The 21,157-nt window shown below is 45.4% G+C and overlaps 3 protein-coding genes and 2 non-coding genes across 16 annotated transcripts in view; 2 read left to right on the plus strand and 3 right to left on the minus strand.

Moving 5' to 3' along the window:
* The window catches only part of Dennd2b (DENN domain containing 2B), a 160,069-nt gene extending 154,562 nt beyond the window's left edge, over positions 1-5,507 (plus strand). For 10 of the 12 annotated variants that reach the window (XM_028894591.2, XM_037211645.1, XM_028894593.2 and 7 more), the window contains 6 exons: positions 514-691; positions 925-966; positions 2,044-2,155; positions 2,585-2,824; positions 4,231-4,317; positions 4,759-5,507. In XM_028894591.2, the coding sequence (XP_028750424.1) occupies positions 514-691; positions 925-966; positions 2,044-2,155; positions 2,585-2,824; positions 4,231-4,317; positions 4,759-4,793 (694 nt within the window). In that variant the 3' untranslated portion in view covers positions 4,794-5,507. Of the gene's footprint in view, positions 1-513; positions 692-924; positions 967-2,043; positions 2,156-2,584; positions 2,825-4,230; positions 4,318-4,758 lie in introns of those variants that run through there. The other 2 variants (XM_037211622.1, XM_037211652.1) reach the window with 2 other exon arrangements.
* Positions 5,508-11,131: 5,624 nt separating this feature from the next.
* Rpl27a (ribosomal protein L27a) lies at positions 11,132-13,650 on the minus strand. Its single transcript, XM_028894598.2, has 5 exons — positions 13,605-13,650; positions 13,183-13,246; positions 12,768-12,843; positions 12,057-12,231; positions 11,132-11,303 (listed from the first exon to the last, which is right to left on the minus strand). The coding sequence occupies exons 1-5, from the start codon at positions 13,605-13,607 to the stop codon at positions 11,175-11,177; spliced, it is 447 nt and encodes a 148-aa protein (XP_028750431.1). The 5' UTR covers positions 13,608-13,650; the 3' UTR covers positions 11,132-11,174.
* LOC114710470 lies at positions 11,417-11,547 on the minus strand. Its single transcript, XR_003737060.1, has one exon. It is a non-coding gene; the product is annotated as a small nucleolar RNA SNORA3/SNORA45 family (small nucleolar RNA).
* On the minus strand, positions 12,483-12,611 carry LOC114710471. Its single transcript, XR_003737061.1, has one exon. It is a non-coding gene; the product is annotated as a small nucleolar RNA SNORA3/SNORA45 family (small nucleolar RNA).
* Positions 13,651-15,708: 2,058 nt separating the features above from the next.
* Trim66 (tripartite motif containing 66) overlaps positions 15,709-21,157 on the plus strand; it is a 69,094-nt gene continuing 63,645 nt past the window's right edge. The window contains 1 exon segment of the mRNA XM_028894585.2: positions 15,709-16,312. Coding sequence (XP_028750418.1) covers positions 16,307-16,312 — 6 coding nt within the window. The 5' untranslated portion in view covers positions 15,709-16,306.

The raw sequence follows: 21,157 nt of genomic DNA on the forward strand, positions 1-21,157 counted from the left end.
GATCACTGTTACCATCTAAGGGGAAAAAAATAGAAGGCCAGAGGGCAGAGCAGTACTGGGCTAGAAGATGGAAAAACTGATTGAGTACTGGCTGCCACTCATGACCAGAGTGCCTCACAGACCACAGCTGTGAAAGGCAGAGCAGATTGAAGAGCTTCTGCGGGACCTTCCAGCTCCTGTACACTGTAGCTTTGTGATAAACTCCTATTGACTTACCCTTTGTTCTTCGTAGCCTGATACTCCCACTAGCTCAGTCCTATATACATCTGGGGGTGAGTGTGCATGCATGTATGTGTGACACACATACACATATGCCTGCAGAATCCCTTGTATGTTCAAGTGTGCTGCTCACATACCTTCATGGCTGTTTCTTGGTTGAGTCCCCTCAAAGTGCAGCACATCAAAGCATGTCCTGAGCCCTGTAGTTTCTGACTATCCTTCCCTGAGGGTGTTGGCCCTGGGCTTAGGTGCAGTCCTTGGCTCAGGTGCCCTGTCTCTCTATCTGTCCATCAGTACCCTGTCCAGCTGCTCTCACGCGGTGGTGGCCTTGCTCTACCCCTTCTCCTGGCAGCACACCTTCATTCCTGTCCTCCCAGCCTCCATGATTGACATTGTCTGCTGTCCCACCCCTTTCCTGGTTGGCCTGCTCTCCAGCTCCCTTCCCAAACTAAAGGAGCTACCAGTGGAAGAGGTAGGCCATCTGGGGATCCAGCTGGGGGCTGGGGGAGGAAAAGAGAAAGACTGTTGGGATCTTCTTGCCTCAGGCCTCTGGTCTTCAGACAGCTTCTGTCCTTTCTTCTGGGAGGTTTATCTCTGGCTGATTCTTTCCTGTCATCTGTCCCTGGGAACTTGGGAGGTCTAGAAGCCTGGCAAAGGGCATTGTAAGACTCAGTCCCCGATCCACTGCCTCTGACTCTTTCTCAGGCACTGATGGTGAATCTGGGATCTGACCGATTCATCCGACAGGTAAGAGCAGCGCGCTACAGAACCTGGATCTGCACTAGTGCAGGCACGCAGGCACTAGTAACTCAGTCACCAGTCAGCCTGCTTTTTGAGCTCTGGATTTCAAACTCACAGAATAGACAGGGGTGGAAAGAAGCTGATTGGAGAACCCTTAACCTCAGTGGGGTCTGCCTTTCTAGTTTTTGTTGTTGGTTTTTCTTGGATACCATCTCACTATGCAGCTCTGGCTGGCCTGGAATTGGTGATGGTTCTCCTCTTGGGTGCTGGGATTATAGGCATGTATCACCACACCCAGTTTTTCTGGGTAGCAGTGTGAAAAGAATAGGACCTCAAAGTTCAAAGACTCACCTCTAGGCTTTGTAGGTGATTTTTTTTTTTTTTTTTCTTTCTTTCTTTTGAGATAGGGTCTCGGTGTGTTTGAGCACATGGTCTTGAAAAAGAAAACAGGCCTCCAAATTTCTCTGAGCTAGTGCTTTATCAGATAATACTTCTAGAGCTATTCTGGAGATTATAAACACCACTGAAATGTGCTTTGTAATATAAAGATTTACAGTCATTGTCTGCTGCGAAAAGCCTTCGTTAGTCATGGAATCTGCTTTGCTCTCCAAAAAGGAGCATAACCTGTCATATCCCCTCTGGGAACAGAGTCTACTACACTTGACTGACAGAGCTAAGGACTCTCAGGTGTAAAGCACCAGGATACAGCTACTGCACCAGAATATAGAGTAAAGAACGGCAGCCCAGTGTCAGACCTGGGATACAGGCTAGGCCAGTTTCCCTGCTCCAAGTTCACTGTACTTCCCACCTGGGGCAGAAGTAGAAGAATCAGGAAAATGGAGTAGGAATTTCTGGTTGGTCTAAACCACAGTGTGCAGTGAATTGGCTGCTCTTTAATCTGTGTAAATTTGGGCAAGTTTCTAACCTTTCTGTGCTTCAGTGCCCTCATGATAAAAGGGGAATGATAATGTCAATGCTATTAGAAGTAAGGTTACCTTTCTGAGCTGTGGACCAGGGCCTAGCACACAGTCAGTGGTCATCAGTGTGAGCTGTGGTCATCCTTGATGTCTTTTCCTTCTGCAGATGGATGATGAAGACACGTTGTTACCTAGGAAGTTACAAGCTGCTCTGGAGCAGGCTCTGGAGAGGAAGAACGAGCTGATCTCCCAGGACTCTGACAGTGACTCCGATGATGGTAAGGGCAGAACCCTTCTGTTGTGAGTCTGGACTTCACAGGCCTAGGACCCTGTTCTATGCACTGGCCTCTTTCTGGCTGATGAAGCTTAGGTGTAAGAACTACGTCTGCCCCAGGACATGGCACCACAGGAAATGAACCAGTCCTCTCTCTTAGGCCTTGTTGCAAGCTATTGCAGGAGGTGTAGGGACCTTCCTCATGTTTGAGGGATGTGGAAAAGGTGGTGATTTGGTCTCCAATTTCTAAGAAGTATTTGTCAACTTCTATGTTTAGAGCAGTTTCTGACCTCCAGGAGCTCATGGGCTAGGTAACAACAAGGACAGTGTGTGAGTTGGCTGGTAGTTTGTTGGGAAGAGACTAAAGCAGGAGATTGGAGATGGTCTTACAGGATCTTGACTAAATATCAATGATTTTTCTTTTCCCTTCTAGAATGTAATACCCTCAATGGACTGGTATCAGAAGTGTTTATCCGGTTCTTTGTGGAGACTGTGGGGCACTACTCCCTCTTTCTGACACACAGTGAGAAGGGGGAAAGGGCCTTTCAGCGAGAGGCCTTCCGAAAGTCTGTGGCCTCCAAAAGCATCCGCCGTTTTCTTGAGGTTTTTATGGAGTCTCAGATGTTTGCTGGATTCATCCAAGACCGGGAGCTAAGAAAGTGCCGGGCAAAGGGTAAGGCCACAGGGACTGGGATGCGGAGCTGTAGGTCTTCTTCAGAACTCAGTATAACTAGGCCTTGTAGGGCATCAAGGGCCAGACCCTCCTAACTGCACTTTTCTTCTGATAGAAACTTGTAAATTAGTTCTTTTTATTAATTAATTTTTTTTTTTTTTGAGACAGGGTTTCTCTGTGTAGCTCTGGCTGTCCTGCAACTCACTCTATAGACAAGGCTGGCCTTGAACTCAGAGATCTACCTACCTCTGCCTCTCGAGTGCTGGGATTAAAAATGTGCATCAGTATCCCCGGCTGTTTTTTTGTTTGTTTTTGAGAAAGGAGCCTGGCTGGTCTTGAACCCTAAAGAATCTTACTCTTTTAGGCTCCCTTGTTTGGGGGTTACAGATGTGCAATACTATAACTGACTTGGAGCTCTTATACTTTTTTGTCCCAGTAAACCTTCACAAGACATGCCTAGCTGGGTGTGGTAGCCATGTCTGGAAACCTAGTACTTGGGAGGTAGAGGCAAGAGTTCAAGGTCCTCTTCAGCTATATATTGAGTTTAGGACCAGTGTGGGCTGCATGCAACCATCTCAAAAAAAAAAAAAAAAAAAAAAAAAAAAGGCAGGCACAGGCCTTTAATCCCAGCACTCAGGAGACAGAGGCGGGCAGATCTCTGTGAGTTAGAGGTCAGCTAAGATCTGCATAGTCCCTGTCTCAAATAAAATGATAAAAACAAAAGAAAACAACAAAAAGATGAACAAAACACAGCACAAGACATGCCCAGGTGGGAATTCATCTCCAGTTGAGAGCAGCAGGCACTGGCTGCCCATCCTGTCTTCATATGTCTTTATTCCTGGAAAGGGACCAGACTAAGCAGTCCGGGGCTTCTGAGGACCCAGGAGTTGTGAAGTCCCTTGGAAAGGCCTGGGCCATCTGCCTTGGGTTGCTGGTGGTTCCATTTAAAGCTGCTGGTTATCCTGCCTCTGAATATTATATCAGCCAACTGGGTCTTCCTTATCTCATCAAGAGCTTTACATCTAACCTGTTTCTTTTCCCCACTACTGTTAACCATTTAGCTTAACAAAGCTTTTTGGAATAGCATGGTGGAGCAATCTAAAAGAAGGTAGAGGTTTCCACACAGGGGCCATTCTGAAACACAGAGCAGCTTTACTGCAGTGCGCATCAGGCATGGGCAGCAGTGGGAGTCAGGCTGCGGACGACTTCTTGTTCTCAGTAGTGACCACCTGTGAGATGTGTCACTCGTCATCATTGTAGTGAACCAGCCAGAGTTCTGATATGGTGCTCCCACCAGACATTAGATGTTTGCCTTTTCCCTTTTGCACCTCCACTGCATGGTTCATCATACATTCACTCACGTCTCCACTGTTCTTTCCCTCACACCTGCTGTTCGTTTCTCTCAGGCCTCTTCGAGCAGCGAGTGGAGCAGTATCTAGAAGAGCTCCCTGACACTGAGCAGAGTGGGATGAACAAGTTTCTCCGTGGCTTGGGTAAGTTATTTGTTACTGTTGGAGATAGCCAGGGGGAGCTGTCCCCTAAAATACTGTGAATCTATGCACCCGTAAGTTGGTTTTTAGTACATGCCTTCCTTTTATTCACATGTGAGCCATGAGTGATAGTTATCTTTGTTCTTGTAATGTCTAGAAATTTCAATGCCAGAGTGCCAGTCCTACAAGGTCCCAGTCCTTCAGGGAGCTCAGCTAGTGTGATCTCAGGACTTTTTAAAAGGAAACCAAAGCCAGAGATGCAGGTTTTGCCCAAAGTCACAGTGGCTGATCTCAGTGTCCTAAAGTAGTGTTTTCCCTACCTTACCAGAGCTGTCACTCCAGTCTGTCTAACTAGTCCTTTTGCAAAGAGAGGGAGGCAAGAAGGCATGGAGGTTGGAAGGGGTGTCATCACACATTCTCACCTTTGCCCTCTCTGGCCCACAGGCAACAAGATGAAGTTCCTCCACAAGAAGAATTAAATGCCTTTCCCAGTAGCAGAGTTTAGTGCTTTGCAGAGCCTGGGGAGAGGGCCTAGCCTGGGACCCCATGGGCTGTTATGACCACTCTGCCCCTACAGACAGCACCTCCAAGTCAGTCCACCTCTGCCTTCACCATATCCCAGGATACTGTTTGTAAATAATCTGCTGTAAGCTTTCTTAACTGTTTTTGTAACACACAAAGAGAATCTGGTAAATATTTGTATATTCCCAAAGGGCCGGGTGCTTTCCTGCCTTGTCTGAGCATGGATGGAGTCTTGCTGGGTGCTGGTGACTGGCCAAGTATGTGCAGCTGACTGTCTCAGCCAAACCACTGATGTTTCCTGAAGGCTTCTGGCCTGCCTGCCTGAGGCCCCTGCTGCCAGTCTCAGGCCTGGAGAGCAGGTGCTGGCTTAATTGTGTACAAGAAGACTATTTTTTTTTTTTTTTTAATCCTAGAGTTTCTATCTTCTTAGTAGTTTACTATCCCCAAGCCTCTGTTTCTGAAAGGCAAGGACCATTCTGCCCCTACTTGCAATGTAGAGCCAGGTACTTGGGCCTGGTCCTCTCCTGTTCCTTCCACCTTCTGACATGGTCAGTGAAGTCATGGGAAGCACAGATCCCAGTCAGTGGTGGCCATGATGCGGTACAGGGCATTCTTCCTTCCACCATCCACAGATGTTCTCAATAAACTGTACATTCATTTGTGCCCAAGAGTCTCATGTGTTCTTTGGTTTCATTATCTAGAGTTCTCTCCAAAACAGGTAAATCTGGATCAAACACTGTCATACAGGGAGTTGGGCAATTGGTAGAGGGGTTGATTTCATGTGGGTTACTGGCCATCCCTGAACTTGAGTTCTTAAGGTAGAAGACATCTGTCACAGTTCTCTTTCAGCTTCGTTCTTGGTAGCCCACTGCTCACTTGGGTGTTTCCAGTGATGGAAAGAATGCTCTTTGCCCTTAGGTATCAAAATTAAGTGACATTATTGGGTAGCCTGACAGTGGACAGTTAGCAGCCCAAGTACTGCTAACACTGGGCTTGGATTCAACCCTCACCCACTGCCAATGACTCCTCCATGTCACTCTGAAGTTTCTTCCATTAGCATCCTAAGTATGCATACAGAAAGTTCAGCTACATTCTAGGGAAGGGGAAGGAAAGCAGGTTAGGGAACAAAGTGGCTTTACTTAGGTTTCCTACCCATCAAGGCCTTTGTAGAGACCTTGAATCCTAAGAGACACGTTATAACACTGGATTTGGCAGGGTATGAGCTGTAACATTCCCTGTCCTTGCACCCTAACCTGTCTAAATGAGACAATCCCATCGTGGTTTCTTTACATCCTCACTTCTTTTTCACTGATGCCTGTGCAGGCCCCAGCCTGTCCATGGGTACAACCTGCTACTTGCCTTAGAAAGTATGTGGAGGGTTTGTCTTCTGAGAAGACAAAAATTATCTTCTGAAAAAGCCTCCTATATAGTTGACTCTCCGTCAAGAAAAAAGGGGGAAAAATTGTGGCCACAAGTGTGGGTTTCCAAATGAGGCCAAGAGAGTATAACCAGAAAATTCACAGTTGGGTGTAGTCACCTCTAGCCCTCAGCTGTTAGCTCAGCCTGGGCTTCCTGACACAGTGAATTCCTTCTCATCTAAATTCAGAAAATCCCATATTGGTACTTGATGGCTTGGGGTGGACCATGCAGCATGCCTAGTGTGGGGCTGGTGGAACATACTAAAGGCTCTCCAGGTTCTGATTTCACACACAATCTGGATTCCCCAATTCAAGGATTCTCAATCCTAGCAGATTATCAGATCCAATTCTTTTTTTTTTTCTTCTTCTTCCTTTTTTTGGCTTTTTTTGAGACAGGGTTTCTCTGTAGCTTTGGAGCCTGTCCTGGAACTTACTCTGTAAACCAGGCTGTCTTTTTTTTTTTTCTTTTCTGAGACAGGATTTTTCTGTGTTAACAACCTAAACTGTCCTGGAACTCACTCTGTAGACCACACTGGTATCAAACTCACCACCACCACCCAGCTCAAATCCAACTTTTTTTTTTTTTTTTTGGTTTTTCGAGACAGGGTTTCTCTGGGTAGCTTTGCGCCTTTCCTGGAACTCACTTGGTAGCCCAGGCTGGCCTCGAACTCAGAGATCCGCCTGCCTCTGCCTCCCGAGTGCTGGGATTAAAGGCGTGCGCCACCACCGCCCGGCTGTCAAATCCAACTTTTTACAGCAACATTTTACTATCACATGAAACTCATAGCTAACATGACTTATACTCCCTGTGTCTACCTCCCCAGTACTGGGATTATAGACATAGCACACCTGGCTTTTTACATAAATAGTGGAGAAACTTGTTGATTTCAAAACTTAATCATAACCATGCACAACACCATGTACAACTGTCTTTATTGAATTAAGGCTGTTGGCTAGTCAGGCATGCTGACATACACCTGTGATGAATTCTTGGGCATATAATGAATTAAAAGCTAGCCCGCGCTACATGAGACCATCTCAAGATCAAAAGTGGGGTTTGGGGAGAGGCCTGTGGCCGTCTCCTGCAATGTATGTCACTTTCTAAAATGCAGAGTAGTCTGCACTACTAGCTATTTGCAATGTTCTGTCTTGTTCATTGAATAACCATGCTCTGATAAACTGTAGACTCTTTAGAAACTGATTTGTAAAGGAAATGTATTGAGGATCAATGATGCGTTTACTAATTATTAACTAAAACTGGGGAGTCAGATATCAGGGTAAGAATCTGAATGATCAGAGAAGCGGAAGCAAAGCAACTTGTGACACACACCCCCCAATGTTCCTCCACCCAAGAGCGGAGGAGACCTCTAAGCTCTGCCCTACTATCTGTCCTCAAAACCTCTATAGTTAATTTTAGTCAGTTAGTAGCTAGCACCACCCTGATTCAAAGCAAATTTTAGTATCACACAACAGATTAAAGTATAGTTTAGTGATAAGGGTACTTGCTAGGTACAATCCCCCGCATTGTTCAAGTTACAGATCCTTGCCAAAAGACTCAGAGGAATCCCACAGAAATTTAAATGAACAAACGAGGAAAGAGAATGGCACAAACTGACTCAAATGAGAAAAAATAAGGGCTTACCATGTGGACAGGGTAGGATCTAGCTTTTAGATATCATTGCAGTAAGAAATATTCTAGCCTAAAAAAATTATGTATGTTCAGCCTGCAGGCCAGAAGAGGGAAGCAGATCTCACTATAGATGGTTGTGAGTCACCATGTGGTTCCTCTGGAAGATCAGTCAGTGCTCTTAACCTCTGAGCCATCTCTCCAGCCCAAAATATTCTAGCTTTACCTGCTCTCCCTTATACTTCATGTGGTACATTCTAACCTTAGGTCCCTGTCTTCAGGTATGACCTTCACTATGGTAAGATAGTTTTCTATGGTATACCTTAGTGACCATTCTGCCAATGCCTGTGACCCCTCCCTCCCTCCCAAGGAAGGATAGTCTTTTACAGCAAGCTAAGGTAACAGTCTTAGTATATTTTCAGAGGCTAAAGTATTTCTACTTCATATTTCCATGTATTTTAACTTTTTTAAAAATGTGGAACTCCAGGTGGTGGTGGCACTCACCTTTAAAAATCCCAGCACTCAGGAAACAGGCAGGCAAAGTTCAGGGCCAGCCCAGAGAAATGCTATTAGAGAAATGCTGTCTCAGAAAAAAAAAAAAAAAAAAAAAAGACGTGGAGCTCACAGCCCCGTACATTGTGTAAGCACTTTACCAGCTAACTCACTCATTGCTTTCTCTTGACCAGGCTTTCAGTTCCATTGTTCTGTTGTGGGGGTGAGGCGCATGCTATAGATGGTGTGCATGTCAGAAGACAACTTTTGGCCTGGCAGGAATGGCCCACGCCTTTAATCCCAGCACTCGGGAGGCATAACCAGTGGGTCTCTTGAGTTCAAGGCCAGTCTGGTCTAGAGCGAGACCCAGGGCAGGGAACAAAACTACAGAGAAACCCTGTCTCGAAAAACTTCTAAGGGCTGTCAACTCTGTGGGAACCCAGGGCATGGAACTCATGTCAGCCAGGTCAGTTTCCCTCCTACTGTTCACCTTTTTTTTTTTTTTTTTTTTTTTTTAAGTTCTAAAGCTGCCCTCTTCCTGTTTTGAAGGAATTTAGAAAACAGTATTCAAACTTTGGTTCACATTGCTCTATGGAAGCAGAACATTTTTGTTAAATATTACCCTTATATAGCCTACTCTGTACCCTCAAATGAGTTACACAAATAGTGTAAAAAGTTAAAAGTGGAAAAAGTTAAGATGGGCTGGCCAGATTGCCTAGCAAGTAAAAATGCTCTCCCTAGGCAATCCTGAGTTAATTCTAGGAACTCATGTCCACGTGGAAGAACTAGACTATAAAATTGTCCTGACTTCCACATGCATATGCACCCCATCATGCACATACCCCTTTAACATTCTTACTAGGGGTGACATACACCATCACTGTTTGTGGTTTTATACTCCTAGACTTGAATTATTCTGTAAACCAAGAGAACCTATGTCCATCATTGATAAGCTTCTGACACCCTTTCCCTATCAAGTTCCTCTCCCAACTTGTATCTTAATATGCAGTATGCACCTGGGCATACACTATCTCCTTTACTCCCCGAACTGGTTTAACATTCCAGAAGATTTACAGGTATAAACAATTTTGCTTTTTTAAGTCCAAAGTACTCTGAACATAAGTGCTTTCATCTTTTGGATAGTTCAGACTTCACTTATGCAACACAGTAAGTAAGCCCTTGCCTTCTGCCTACAGGAAGCTTATTGAACTAGAGGAAAAGGGTACTTGCAACACTTCCTGGAGGATGGGCAAAGTGCTGCAGTGGTTGAGAGTGATGGGGCCTGAGCTCTAGGTCCTGCCTCTGTAGGAGGACATCTCCAGCATGGATGGCTTTGCCGTCTACAGCTCTTGGACTAGTACCAACAGCAAAGTACATGTACTTTAATTTGGCCAGTTCTGACAGCCTTTTACCAACTATGCTGCAAACTAAACATTATCTATAGTTAGACTTATAAATTTATAGTATGACAGCATAAACCATCTATATCCGAAACTTTTAAAAGGTGAGGCCTGGTTCAGACCCCGACATTAGGTAATAGACGTGTACCAATGGGAGCTCTGTGCCAGCTTCAAGTCAAGCTGTACCTTCTGCATGCACCCCACAGAAATTATGGACAGCAGCGCCAATTCCCCTCAGGAGTATGCCAACAAGCTGAATAGCTCAGTTCTTCACATTAGTTTTTTGCTACTGAGTACCTTTTGTCTGGTCACCACCATTCCATAAAACCAAGACCATACTCAAAACTTCATGCTTAGAACAGGTTGTATTCTGTTTCTGAACAGCTTTCACCTTCCACACTAAAGTGAAATGTGTAGTGCTATTTTTTTAAAGCTTTGAAATTGAAACAGCATTTGACTGAATTTTTAGCCTTTGATCCCTTTTGTAAAATGACGAAATCCTGGGTGTACACTGAGTAAAGGCAGCTGGAACCATTGCCACTCAAGCTAAAGGAGTATCATACTTGCAGGTAATTATGCTCCCTAGATACCAGAGTTGAGATTGGAGCCCAAAGTCCTCCATGCCAATCTGTCCAGTTAGCACCACTCCACTCAGTAATCAATTCCATCCCATTGTTTTTCTATTGCAGTCTTAAACTCTTCCTTCCCACCCTATTTTCTTGGCCCTACTCTAAGCCTCCTAGTAGCCCAGTCCTGAGCTACCTAGCCATTGTAGCAAGCTTTAAATAAAGGGGGGGAGGGGTAACCAGGAAACTATTGGCAATAATCTAGACAGCAGAACTTCAGATTTTCAGAAAATTAACCCAGCCTGATTTCTAGTCCTTGGGATTTTCTTTTTGAGATAGGCTATTTCTATCATGTGGCTATCCTGAGCTCTACAGAGCAGGCTGGCCTTGAAACCAAAAGACCCACCTGCCTCCAGAATGCTGGGATTAAGGAATGTGCTGCCACGCTCAGGTAAGATTTTTCTTTGTGATTCATTTTGGGCTGAAAGTAATGATGTTATCAATTCTTTGAAAAGCAAGACCCATATAGCATACATAGGGACATATGAATTTACAACTGCTGGGATCCAATCCACTTGCGTGTGCGTGTACACACATACATACATACATACATACATACACACACACACACACACACACACACACACACACCTGTGTTGAGATTGTGAGGTTGGACTACTTATGTCTACCACACTTTGTATGATACCTCACCTCTTCCTAGGACCTGTTAGGCAGGTCCCAGCATACTGACAAGGATGTATAGAAATGTAACTGAAGAACCTACACTCAGACCACTTGGAAAATGTTAGCATTTAATTAACCTCCCTGGGTGGCTTCAAGCCACCAGGACACAGGCACCTCCAACACCCTTTATCTTCTCTTCAGCTCTTCTGCTGAAAAATTTGGCTTTCACGATGACAGGCTGCTTAGGGAGCTTTCCCTTCCCGAGGACTTTGTAGTAGCCCTAGACAAAGACAAAAAGATTCTTAATATACTACAATGGCCTCAGAGATCCACCAACACATTTACATAATGCTGGAATTAAAACATGCATTGTCATGCGTGGCCCCTGGTAGGACATGTTTCTGATCTGGGCACTAACAGGGACACTGAAGACCCCTACCAGTGAATCAAGACCAGCAGATTCTCTTCGAGAACTCTAGCACACCAGGACAAGCACCATGTCAGGATGTGACTCTAGTCTCGGCCAAATAAATACTTCCCCAATCCCTACCAGTTACATCTACTAAATGTGGATCACTAAATAGGCTGGGAATTGAATTAGTTACCAGCAGCCTATGATTTGGGTCTCTGCACTTAAGCAATAATGGGGGGCAGGCACATTCTTTTTATAGACAATATTGGGCCTTGAATTAACATTGGAACTTAGTTAAACTGCAAAGGCCAAGCTGTACCTTAAGACCATTCTGAACCAAGTTAAAATAAAAACAAAACCTGGTAGGATCAGCATAACTGTACTGAAACTTACTTGCTGAAAGCAATACTCTAATATTTTTGTTAGAAATGAAAGCAAATACTTGATGGGTGTGTTCTCTGAACTCACAATCCACATGTGGGGATCAAAGGGAAGGGGAAGAGTTCTATTTGGGACCAATTCAATTCCCTGCAACAGTTCTACTAAAATGTGGATTCTCTAATCGGTAATGGCCAAGTAAGTTTGACTCCAGAGGAGACAAGGTGGATAAAATTCCCTCACCGATCGCACAACATCAATGATGGGAGCAGCTCCAGTCTTGTTCTTTGCAGCATTGACGCGTGTCTGCTCACTGACCAGTGTCCACAATTTATCCAGGTTAACAGTCGGACAGAAGCTCTGGTTCCTCTTTAAGTGGTAATGTCTCATACCAACTTTTCCAAAGTAACCTGGATGACTGGGAAGGGAAAGCAACCATCTTCAGAGCCTCACTCCAAGCAAGCTGATCTTAGTAATTAGTTATCTCTTCCCATTCCAGTGTAAATTTTCCCTGTTGTAAACTTTGACATAGCAGACACCTGATACCAACTTTTAGCTAAATCGTTAAGTCCCTGAAGAAGTCATATCATTTACTAGCACCCCTTAAGAGGTTACCTAAAGGGCATCCTCTAATGGCTGGATAAAAGCCAACCTAACCTCGAATCTGATGCATGTCACTAACCTGGTGACTGACTGTGCCAGAAAGTCCACAGCCAGTGAATAAGGTCAGTAATTATTCTTCGAGGGCTCTAGCACACTAAGGCAACAACAATACCTGAGCGTGACTCTAGCCTCGGACAGACTCAGTTCAAATTAAGCGTTTAATTGCTAAAGCTGGCAATAACCAACGTCAAGAAACCGACTTCCGCTGGGAAGGTGTTCCAGGTTATCCCTTCTGCCCCTACCTCCAAAGCCGCCGCTGCCAGTTAAAACCCACCTCCAAGAAACACTCACTATTTGTCGAAGTTGATCCTGTGGTGATGCATGCCTCCAGCATTACCGCGGCCTCCTGGGTGCTTGCGGTGTTTACCTGCAGGCATGCAAAGCTACATGGCTATCAGCCGTCTCTAAATGGTCACGTGCCCCTGCCCTTTCGTTCAGTCTACAACCCATTCTTAAGCATGATTGTCCAAGACTCGAGGATAAAAGAAGCCTTTTGGGCATTTCACCATCACAGCGCTCTGTTTATGTTTCACTCCACTACCAACCTAAAACTGTCTTGAACTGGATTAGAGGGTCTTCAAATAGGGAAGCTGCTGTTCAATCTGACTGGCAACAAATGTTTCCCTCGACTCACTGCTGTTCATTTCCCAAGTAAGTACCCAAAAAACAGCTCAAAGGCCTGCCATGAGAGGAGGCCCACACTTACCGATGCGGCCGTGGCCGTGGCTCACGTGGCCCCGGAGTTTCCGGGTCTTCCTCAGTCTGGATGGCTGTATGGGGAACACAGTGCAGTTGTTAGGCCTTTGGCAAGGGGAGTCAGGGGTGAGCAACGCCTGCTGCCTTTACTGTGCCTGCGATCAAGGACTTGCCTTCTGGAGCATTCAGCAAGGTTGAGGTTACCGACTGGGACAGCGCCCGGACGCCCAGGCCCCGCGGGCCTCAGCGATCCGAACCCCGGCTGGAACACGCGGCCCCAGGCTCCTCGCCCCAGACCCACGCGTGCCATCCCGCCCCGCAGGCTGCGCGCTGCTACGAAGACGCGCTAAGATCGGGGCAAGCAGCTGAGAGGTAGGGAGGTAGAGCTCCGAACCGCCGCGAAGAAGCGGAGGACAAGAAAGGGAGACCTACCATGGCGGCAGCAGAACGGAAAGAGGGAGGCAGCCGCGAAGTCTCGCGAGGTAGCAGGCGTGGGGGCGGGACCAATGCCTCATTTCCGGCCAGGAGGCGGGTCTCGGGAGGGGCTTGACGTCACCGGCTTCCGGCGCCCGCCTGCCCGCCCGCTCGCCGCTTCTTTTTCGTATGGGAGGGCGGGGTGGCATGGTGGCTGCCGTCACCCCGACCTCGGAGCCATCGGAGCGAGCGGCGCCGCGCGTGTTCAATGACCTTGTTCTGTTCGGGTTTTGTTGGTTGCTGACTCCTGGCCGCTGTGAAACATAAACACCACATTTAACTTTTCTTCAGAACCAGGCCGCTACACTCCTAGTCACTTGGATCCGAGGTTGCCCGCTCATTGTGCTCCTGATGCAAGCAGTTCCGGTGTGGGTCTTCTCGGACCTGTTTTGTTGGTTGGTTCCTTGAACCACCACACAATCTTGCATGTAACACACTCCTCCTCTCTCTCTCCCTCTCTCCCCTCTCCCCTCTCTCCCTCCTCTCCCCCTCTCTCTCCCTCTCTCCCTCTCTCCCTCTCTCTTTTTTTTTCCGAGACAGGGTTCCTCTGTGTAGCTTTGGAGCCTGTCCTGGAACTCTGTAGACCAGGCTGGCCTCGAACTCACAGAGATCCACCTGCCTCTGGGATTAAAGGCGTGTGCCACCACCACCGCCCAGCTCATGTAACTCTCTTACCAAGTTACATTTGTCTTCCCAATTGAACCCAAATCTTTAAGGGTTCAAGGACTGGCCGTTTTTGTTTGTTTTTCCTCTTTAAATACATGAGTTCCTAGCGTGTAGTAGGTTTACTAAGTGCCCTCAAGTGCCCTGAGTGTACCCAAGATCCTATCCCTTAAGTCCGTTAATTTTTTTATTATTATTTTTTTTCTTGATCTGTTAAAGAATATTCTAGCCGGGCGGTGGTGGCACACGCCTTTAATCCCAGCACTCGGGAGGCAGAGGCAGGTGGATCTCTGTGTGTTCAAGGCCAGCCTGGACTACAGAGCGAGTTCCAGGACAGGGACCAAAACTACACAGAGAAACCCTGTCTCGAAAAACCAAAAAAAAAAAAAAAAAAATATTCCCTATTAGGACCCTTTCCTTTTCCTTTTTTAAAACACACTCCTCAAAAGCAGAGCATGCAATGGAAATCTTGTCCATTTGCTAGCTTCTTCAGTGTTATTCAGTGTTATTGTTGGTTTGTTTGGTGTGTGTGTGTGTGTGTGTGTGTGTGTGTGTGTGTGTGTGCCTTTTGTTTGTTTTTTGAGACAGGGTTTCACTGTGTAGCCCTGACTGTCCTGGAACTCACTTTGTAGACAGGCTGGTCTCGAGCTCAGAGAGAGAGGTCTGCCTGCCTGCCTCTGCCTCACGAGTGCTGGGATTAAAGGTGTGTACCCCCCACCACCTGGCTCTTGTCCACTGTAATACACATTACAATCTAGGCAGTTTGACTTTAGCTACACCATTTCCTCAAGATTATTTTTGATTTGCTCGTTTTGAGACAGGGTCTTACTGTGTAGCCAAGGCTGGCCTGCTTGGGCCTCCTGGCTTCCGGAATTACACTCTTAAAAGGCTTGATAGGCATGATGACCTATAACTTTCTCACTTGGACTATTATAGCACATCTGTTGTCCTTGTTCAGCTCCTGTTTAGGCAGGCATATTGGTGAGACTTTATGGGTACACCTGACATTCTTGGGAAACACTCATAGCAAAGCCTCTGCTCTCTGGCTCTTAACAATCTTTCTGTCCCTCGTCTGCAGTGGTCCCTGAGCTGTAGGTATAGGAGTTGTTTTACAGATGTATCCAAAGGAACTGGACTCCACAACTCTACATTTTGATTGGTTGTGATCAGTCTCCTTTGCCAGTTGCAAAGAAATGTTTCCAGCCAGGCGGTGGTGGTGGCGCCGGCGGCGCACGCCTTTAATCCCAGCACTTGGGAGGCAGAGCCAGGCGGATCTCTGTGAGTTTGAGGCCAGCCTGGTCTCCAAAGTGAGTTCCAGGAAAGGCACCCTGTCTCGAAAAACCAAAAAAAAAAAAAAAAAAAAAAAAAAAATGTTTCCTTGAGGAGAGCTGAGGACTATTCCTATATGAGTATAAAGACAAGTATTTAGAACTATCCATGTCTTCACTAGCCCTAGGTAGTTAGCTTTCCAGTACCAGTCATAATTTCCCTAAACTTAAACTTTGGATCTCCCAGTTTCAACTTCCCATGTTCTGAGATTTATGCATGTACTCTAAGATTCTTCTATCTCCAATAGCCCTCCAGGCGCAATGGTATTAGCCCCAATATCTTCAGAGTGCTTTGAAATTTACAAAGTGTATTGGCCTTAGGATTCAGGACTGCTAGCTTCATTGTATGCATGAGACAAAAGATGCAGAAGAATTATATGACTTGTCAATGGTTATATAGTTGATAAGAGACAGAGCCCGGGCCTAGACTTAACCTTTCTCTCTCCAGATCCCCTGTTTTTACCTCAGTGACCACTGCCTTTCTGACCTCACAACATTATGATCCTCTCTCCCTCGTCTCACAGGCATTAATCATATACTGCCTGTAACCAGCAGAAAGGGGTTTGAGATCAGGGATCAAGATCTAAGAAGAGACGGTCCACTGTCTGATAAGTGTGCAAGTGAAGAGCCAAATTACTTAGAAATTACCACTGGGAAAATGACCTGTCAATGGAGGTAAGCTGGGAAGAGCCTTGGGAATGGAAAGTAACATCAAGTGAACTTTAATGGGCCCTGGATCAAGGCTCAAGTCAGGGCAAAGGGCAGAGATAGAATCCTGTTTCTGAATAGTTTGCCAAGTTCTTTGGTTATAGAGAAGCTGCATCCTCTCCTAGGGACACCTGGCTGAACAGAACCCCTCCTGAGTGAGTCTAGGACTCACTGTTGGCTTCTGTCATCTCCTAATAATCTTAGTGATAGTTTGCTCTCTAGAGGGAGTATTTTGGGAATTTGTCCAGTTGTGGTTTTTCTAGACAGATCCCTTTCTTCCTCACAGGGTGACTGGTTGACTCATGGCTCCTGAGCTTGTTCAGCAAAGTCAGCTTCAGGTTTACCAGCTGTGACAAACGGAAAAGGCTCAGTTCTGTATCTGCAAAGTTGAATAGCAGCCAGATGTGAAGATCCTAGGTCACCTCTCGCTCCCCACCAGGAAGATGGGACATGACCTTGAATGTGACCCATGAGAATTGCCCTTTGTGACAATTCTATGAAGTACAGTACAGCCTTGTGACATCGCAGGCATTTGAGCTACTTGAGAGGGTCAGGGCTCAGAAAATACTTGTGAAATGAAGCGAAGGGGGATGACGCCAGGCAGCAGTCACCTGGTGAGCCAGGTAACTCTCAGACCTCTCTCCACGTGGTCTTGGGGACACACTGTCATCTGAAGGAGTGCCCCGGTAGCCTCTTTCTCTTTGTCACCTCTCTGGGTTCCTGATTTTCCTTTGTATTTCAGACAGCAGATGTTCTTCTTCGAAGTATGAACACTTCAGACCTGTTGTCTCTGAACAAGATGTCATCATCATCTTTTGTTAGATCTGTTTTTGTTTATGTGTATGTATGATTGTCTGTGTGAGTAGATGACGTGTGCAGGTATCTGCTGAGGTCAAATGGAGACACTGGATTTCCCTGGGACTGGAGTTCCAGGTGGTTGTGAGCAACTGGCAACTGAACCCTGGTCCTCTGGAAGAGCAGCCCATTCTCTTAAGCACTGAAGCATCTTTACAGCCCCAAGCCTTGTCTTTTTTCATCTTTAATTGGACATTTGGAAAGAATATGTTGTTGTCATTTTAAAAAGAGACTACTAGCCTGGCATATACCACAGGTCTTTAGTCCCAGTACTGGGGAGGCAAAGACATGAGGATCCCTTCAGGGCCAGTCAAGGCTACATCATGAGAAAAGAGAGAGAGAGAGAGAGAGAGAGAGAGAGAGAGAGAGAGAGAGAGAGAGAAAGATACTGAGACTACTATTAATTCAAAGTAGGGAGAGCCAGGGTCTGTCACTTCTTTTTCTAATGTGAGCAGTACAGAAAAACTTGAAGTCAGTAAGAGAAAAATAAAAAAAAAAAAAAAAAAAAAAAAAAAAAAAAATAATACAAAAGTTTATATATTTTTCAGGTCATGGACATGAAAACTGCAGAGTGATGATCACAGTATGTAGCGGTGTGTAGTCGTGTGGGTGTGTGTGTGTGGGTGGTGTGTGGTGTGGTGTAGCGACGATGCGATGTGTAGGGGTTACACATACAAAGGTAGAGGAGTAGACCTAGGGTTTCTTTGTCATCTGATATCTCTTAACATTTCTATACTGGTGAAGTGCTAGGCAGCAAGTACAGAACAAAACTTGGATAGTATTCATCTAGTCTCAGTGCTTTAAAGAGTTTGAATAAGAAAATGTTATTATGTGCTAATAGTGTAGGCACAATAAATGACTACTAACATTGTTTAACAGAAATTTTTATGTTGCTGTTTTTTAGATGGATTGTACCAATTTGTACACCAAAAATATGTACAGTTTCTAATTCTGTTTCAACTTCTTGATGCTCAGAGAAGCATGGTTTGCCCTTTCAGTAGTTTTGGATATATAGTATTTAGGGGAAAATCCATAGTCTTAACAGGTGGAGTTTTCTAAAGCACAAGGCAAAAACCGAACAAAAGCCAATTTGAGGATTACTGATTACTAGTCACCTTTCCTTCCCATGTTGAACTGAGTTTGTTTTTAAATCTTATTGTACTACTTGACAAATACATCCCTACAAGCTTGTTGGAAGCTGGGATAGAAAACTCTGCCATTCAAATCCGCAATAGTAAACTGAAGAGAATTCTCATATCTTAGAGAGCAGTTTATCAAATAGTCCAAACAAGAGAGGCTTAAACAGTTAGGTTTTAATTTAATTTCACAGGATTCAATTACTGCGAACACAGAAGCGTGGTTTCATTTCCCTGCTCTGTTTTCACTAGCTGAATTCTATTGAAGAAAGGGCATGGTCTCCTTGAATGTGTTTTTCTAATCTTTGAATGAAAAAAAAAATGAAGTATTATTCATTCAGTCATTGGTTTTACAAGTATTGATTGGGTGTGTACTCTGTCCTGACACTATACATAGATGCCGGGTGCTCAGGGGAAGATAGAATAGTGAACAAAGAGGACCAAGTCTTGCTCTAGGACTGTGACCGCAGAACTGTCTCTAAGACAGACAGCAATCAAACGAAAAAAACGTGTGCTCTGCAGTCTAGCAGAGTGTGTATTCCCACTAATGTTTCTCACTGACTTTACCACTGACATAAACACCATGTTTTGTTGAGAACTTGAACGTATTTTCCCAAGCAAACAATCTTCAGGGTTCTCAGCCCAGAGTGATGTGGAGTGGTTTGCAACGCCATCCCTTGGCAGGTTAAAGATGCCCAGTAACTCTTTCCCTAACCACACGTGGTGAGGTGTTAAAAGCAGGTGGTTTGTGGCAAGGTAGTGTTGTATATGAGGCTTCGCCTCCTTCTACACTATCTGGGTGAGCTTTTATTTAGCTTAGGTTTCTCCATGGCTAAGCACATGGAGTAAACTGAACGTTGTTTGAGTCATGGTGTTTTCTTATCCTTTTAAAACTTAACTTATTGTGTCTGTATCTTGGATCTTTGTTGTTGTTTTGGTTTTTTGAGATGTAGTCTCACTGGGTAGCTCTGGTTGGCCTGGAACACATGTAAAGACCAGGCTGCCCTGACTCTGCCTCCAAGTGCTGAAATTAAAGGCTTTCACCACTACACCCAGCACTGTGTGTTCCCCAGTTTCTGCTATTGGCGAAGAAATGGGACCTCTGAGATAGGGAGAGGGCATTAGAGGTGTACTCCTGCCAGACTCCTTTTCACCTGGTCACACTCTAGGATTGCTAACACTGTGAGAGCTTGAATAGGTATGGCCCCCATAGACTCATGTGTTTGAATGCTTGGCCCAGGGAGTTGCATTACTAGAAGGTGTGGCCATGTGGAAGTAGGTGTGGCCTTGTTGGAGGAAGTGTGTCACTGTGGAGGCAGGTTTTGAGATCTCAGTGCCTAGGGTGGCACACAGTCTCTTGCTGTTGCCTGGGGAACTCTCAGCTCCTCACCATGTCTGCCTGCATGCTGCCATATTTCCCGCCATGACAATAATGAACTGAAGCTCTGAAACTAAGCCAACCTCAATTAAATATTTTCCTTTATAAGAGTTGCCGTGGTCATGGTGTCTTCACAGTAATAGAAACCCAAAGTAAGACACCCTTTTATAGTGTTAGTATTTCAGATTACATTCATAGGAGATGACCGAAATAGGTGCTAACATTTGCTTTCTCTGTATGACTGTGTGTGTGTTTCCTCAGTCGCTTCTCCACCTCATTTTTTGAGTTAGCCAGTGAGCTCCCAGCTCTGCCCATCTCTGCCTCCCAGCACTGGGGTTATGGGCCAAGACCTCTCTGCCCAGCTTTTATATGTATTCTGGAGATTTCAATTCCGGCCTTCATGCTTGCATAGCTAGCAATGACTTTACCCACTGAACCATCTCTGTCTTAAAGGGCAAATAAACACCTAGATTCTGGTGTTTTGAAAAATGACAGTCACCTGTGTGCACACGCCTTTAATCCCAGCACTTGGGAGGCAGAGACAGGTGGATCTCTGTGAGTTCGAGGCCAGCCTGGTCAAAAAACCAAAAGGAAAAAAGAAAAATGAAGATTTGGTAACAATGGACACAAATTCTTTTTTGTTTTGTTTCGTTTTTTTTTTTTTTGAGACAGGGTTTCTCTGTGTAGCTTTGTGCCTTTCCTAGAACTCTCTTTTGAGACCAGACTGGCCTTGAACTCACACAGAGATCCGCCTGGCTCTGCCTCCTGAGTGCTGGGATTAAAGGCGTGTGCCACCACCATACGGCCTTGGAAAGAAATTCTTTTAGGTGAGAGCTTTACATAGGAAGACTTCTTGCTTCCTGCAGAAACTGGAATTTGGTGTCCCTGGCTTAAGTATAATCTTCCAAACTGTATCTCCTTCACTCTCAGGTCAGGAGCAAATGGACCAAGGAAAGGGGGCTCATCTCACTCCCATCCTCAGATCAGAAACTTCCTGCTTAGATGTGCCCTTGACCTTCCGCTCTCATGGAAGTACTTCACTTGCCTGTTGAGAAGAGCGAAGCAGCCTTCTCTTCTCAACTTGTGAAGTGCTCACTGGTGATGGTGCCCATCTCCCCAAATGCCCAGGATTATCATGTGAGGTCTGATACAGCAGTCTTGTCTTCAGGGCACATTGTTGTCAGAGCAGTTTCTCATTAATGGTGCTAATCTTGTCAACAATTACAATGGCTTCCTAGCACCTATTTTATAACTTACAATGCCTCTCCCACCAACATGTTCTTTATATCCTTCTGCACAGTTTGATGCACGCTCTCTTTGTCTCTATCTCTGTCTGTCTTTATGTGTGGCACATCCCAACCCTCTGAGGGCAGAGGCAGGCGGCCTCTGTGAGTTCGAAGTTTTGATCTACATAGTGAGTGCTAGGCCAGCCAGGGCTAAGCA

Source organism: Peromyscus leucopus, chromosome 1 (genome assembly GCF_004664715.2).
Source record: "Peromyscus leucopus breed LL Stock chromosome 1, UCI_PerLeu_2.1, whole genome shotgun sequence".
Lineage (NCBI taxonomy): Eukaryota > Metazoa > Chordata > Mammalia > Rodentia > Cricetidae > Peromyscus > Peromyscus leucopus.

Excerpts from the sequence above, each read along its gene's own strand:
- Rpl27a (XM_028894598.2), bottom strand. Across the intron at positions 12,844-13,182 it reads CCACGGCCACGGCCGCATCG|GTAAACACCGCAAGCACCCA; the intron begins GTAAGTGTGGGC and ends GCATGCCTGCAG. Across the intron at positions 11,304-12,056 it reads TCATTGATGTTGTGCGATCG|GGCTACTACAAAGTCCTCGG; the intron begins GTGAGGGAATTT and ends GTCTTTGTCTAG.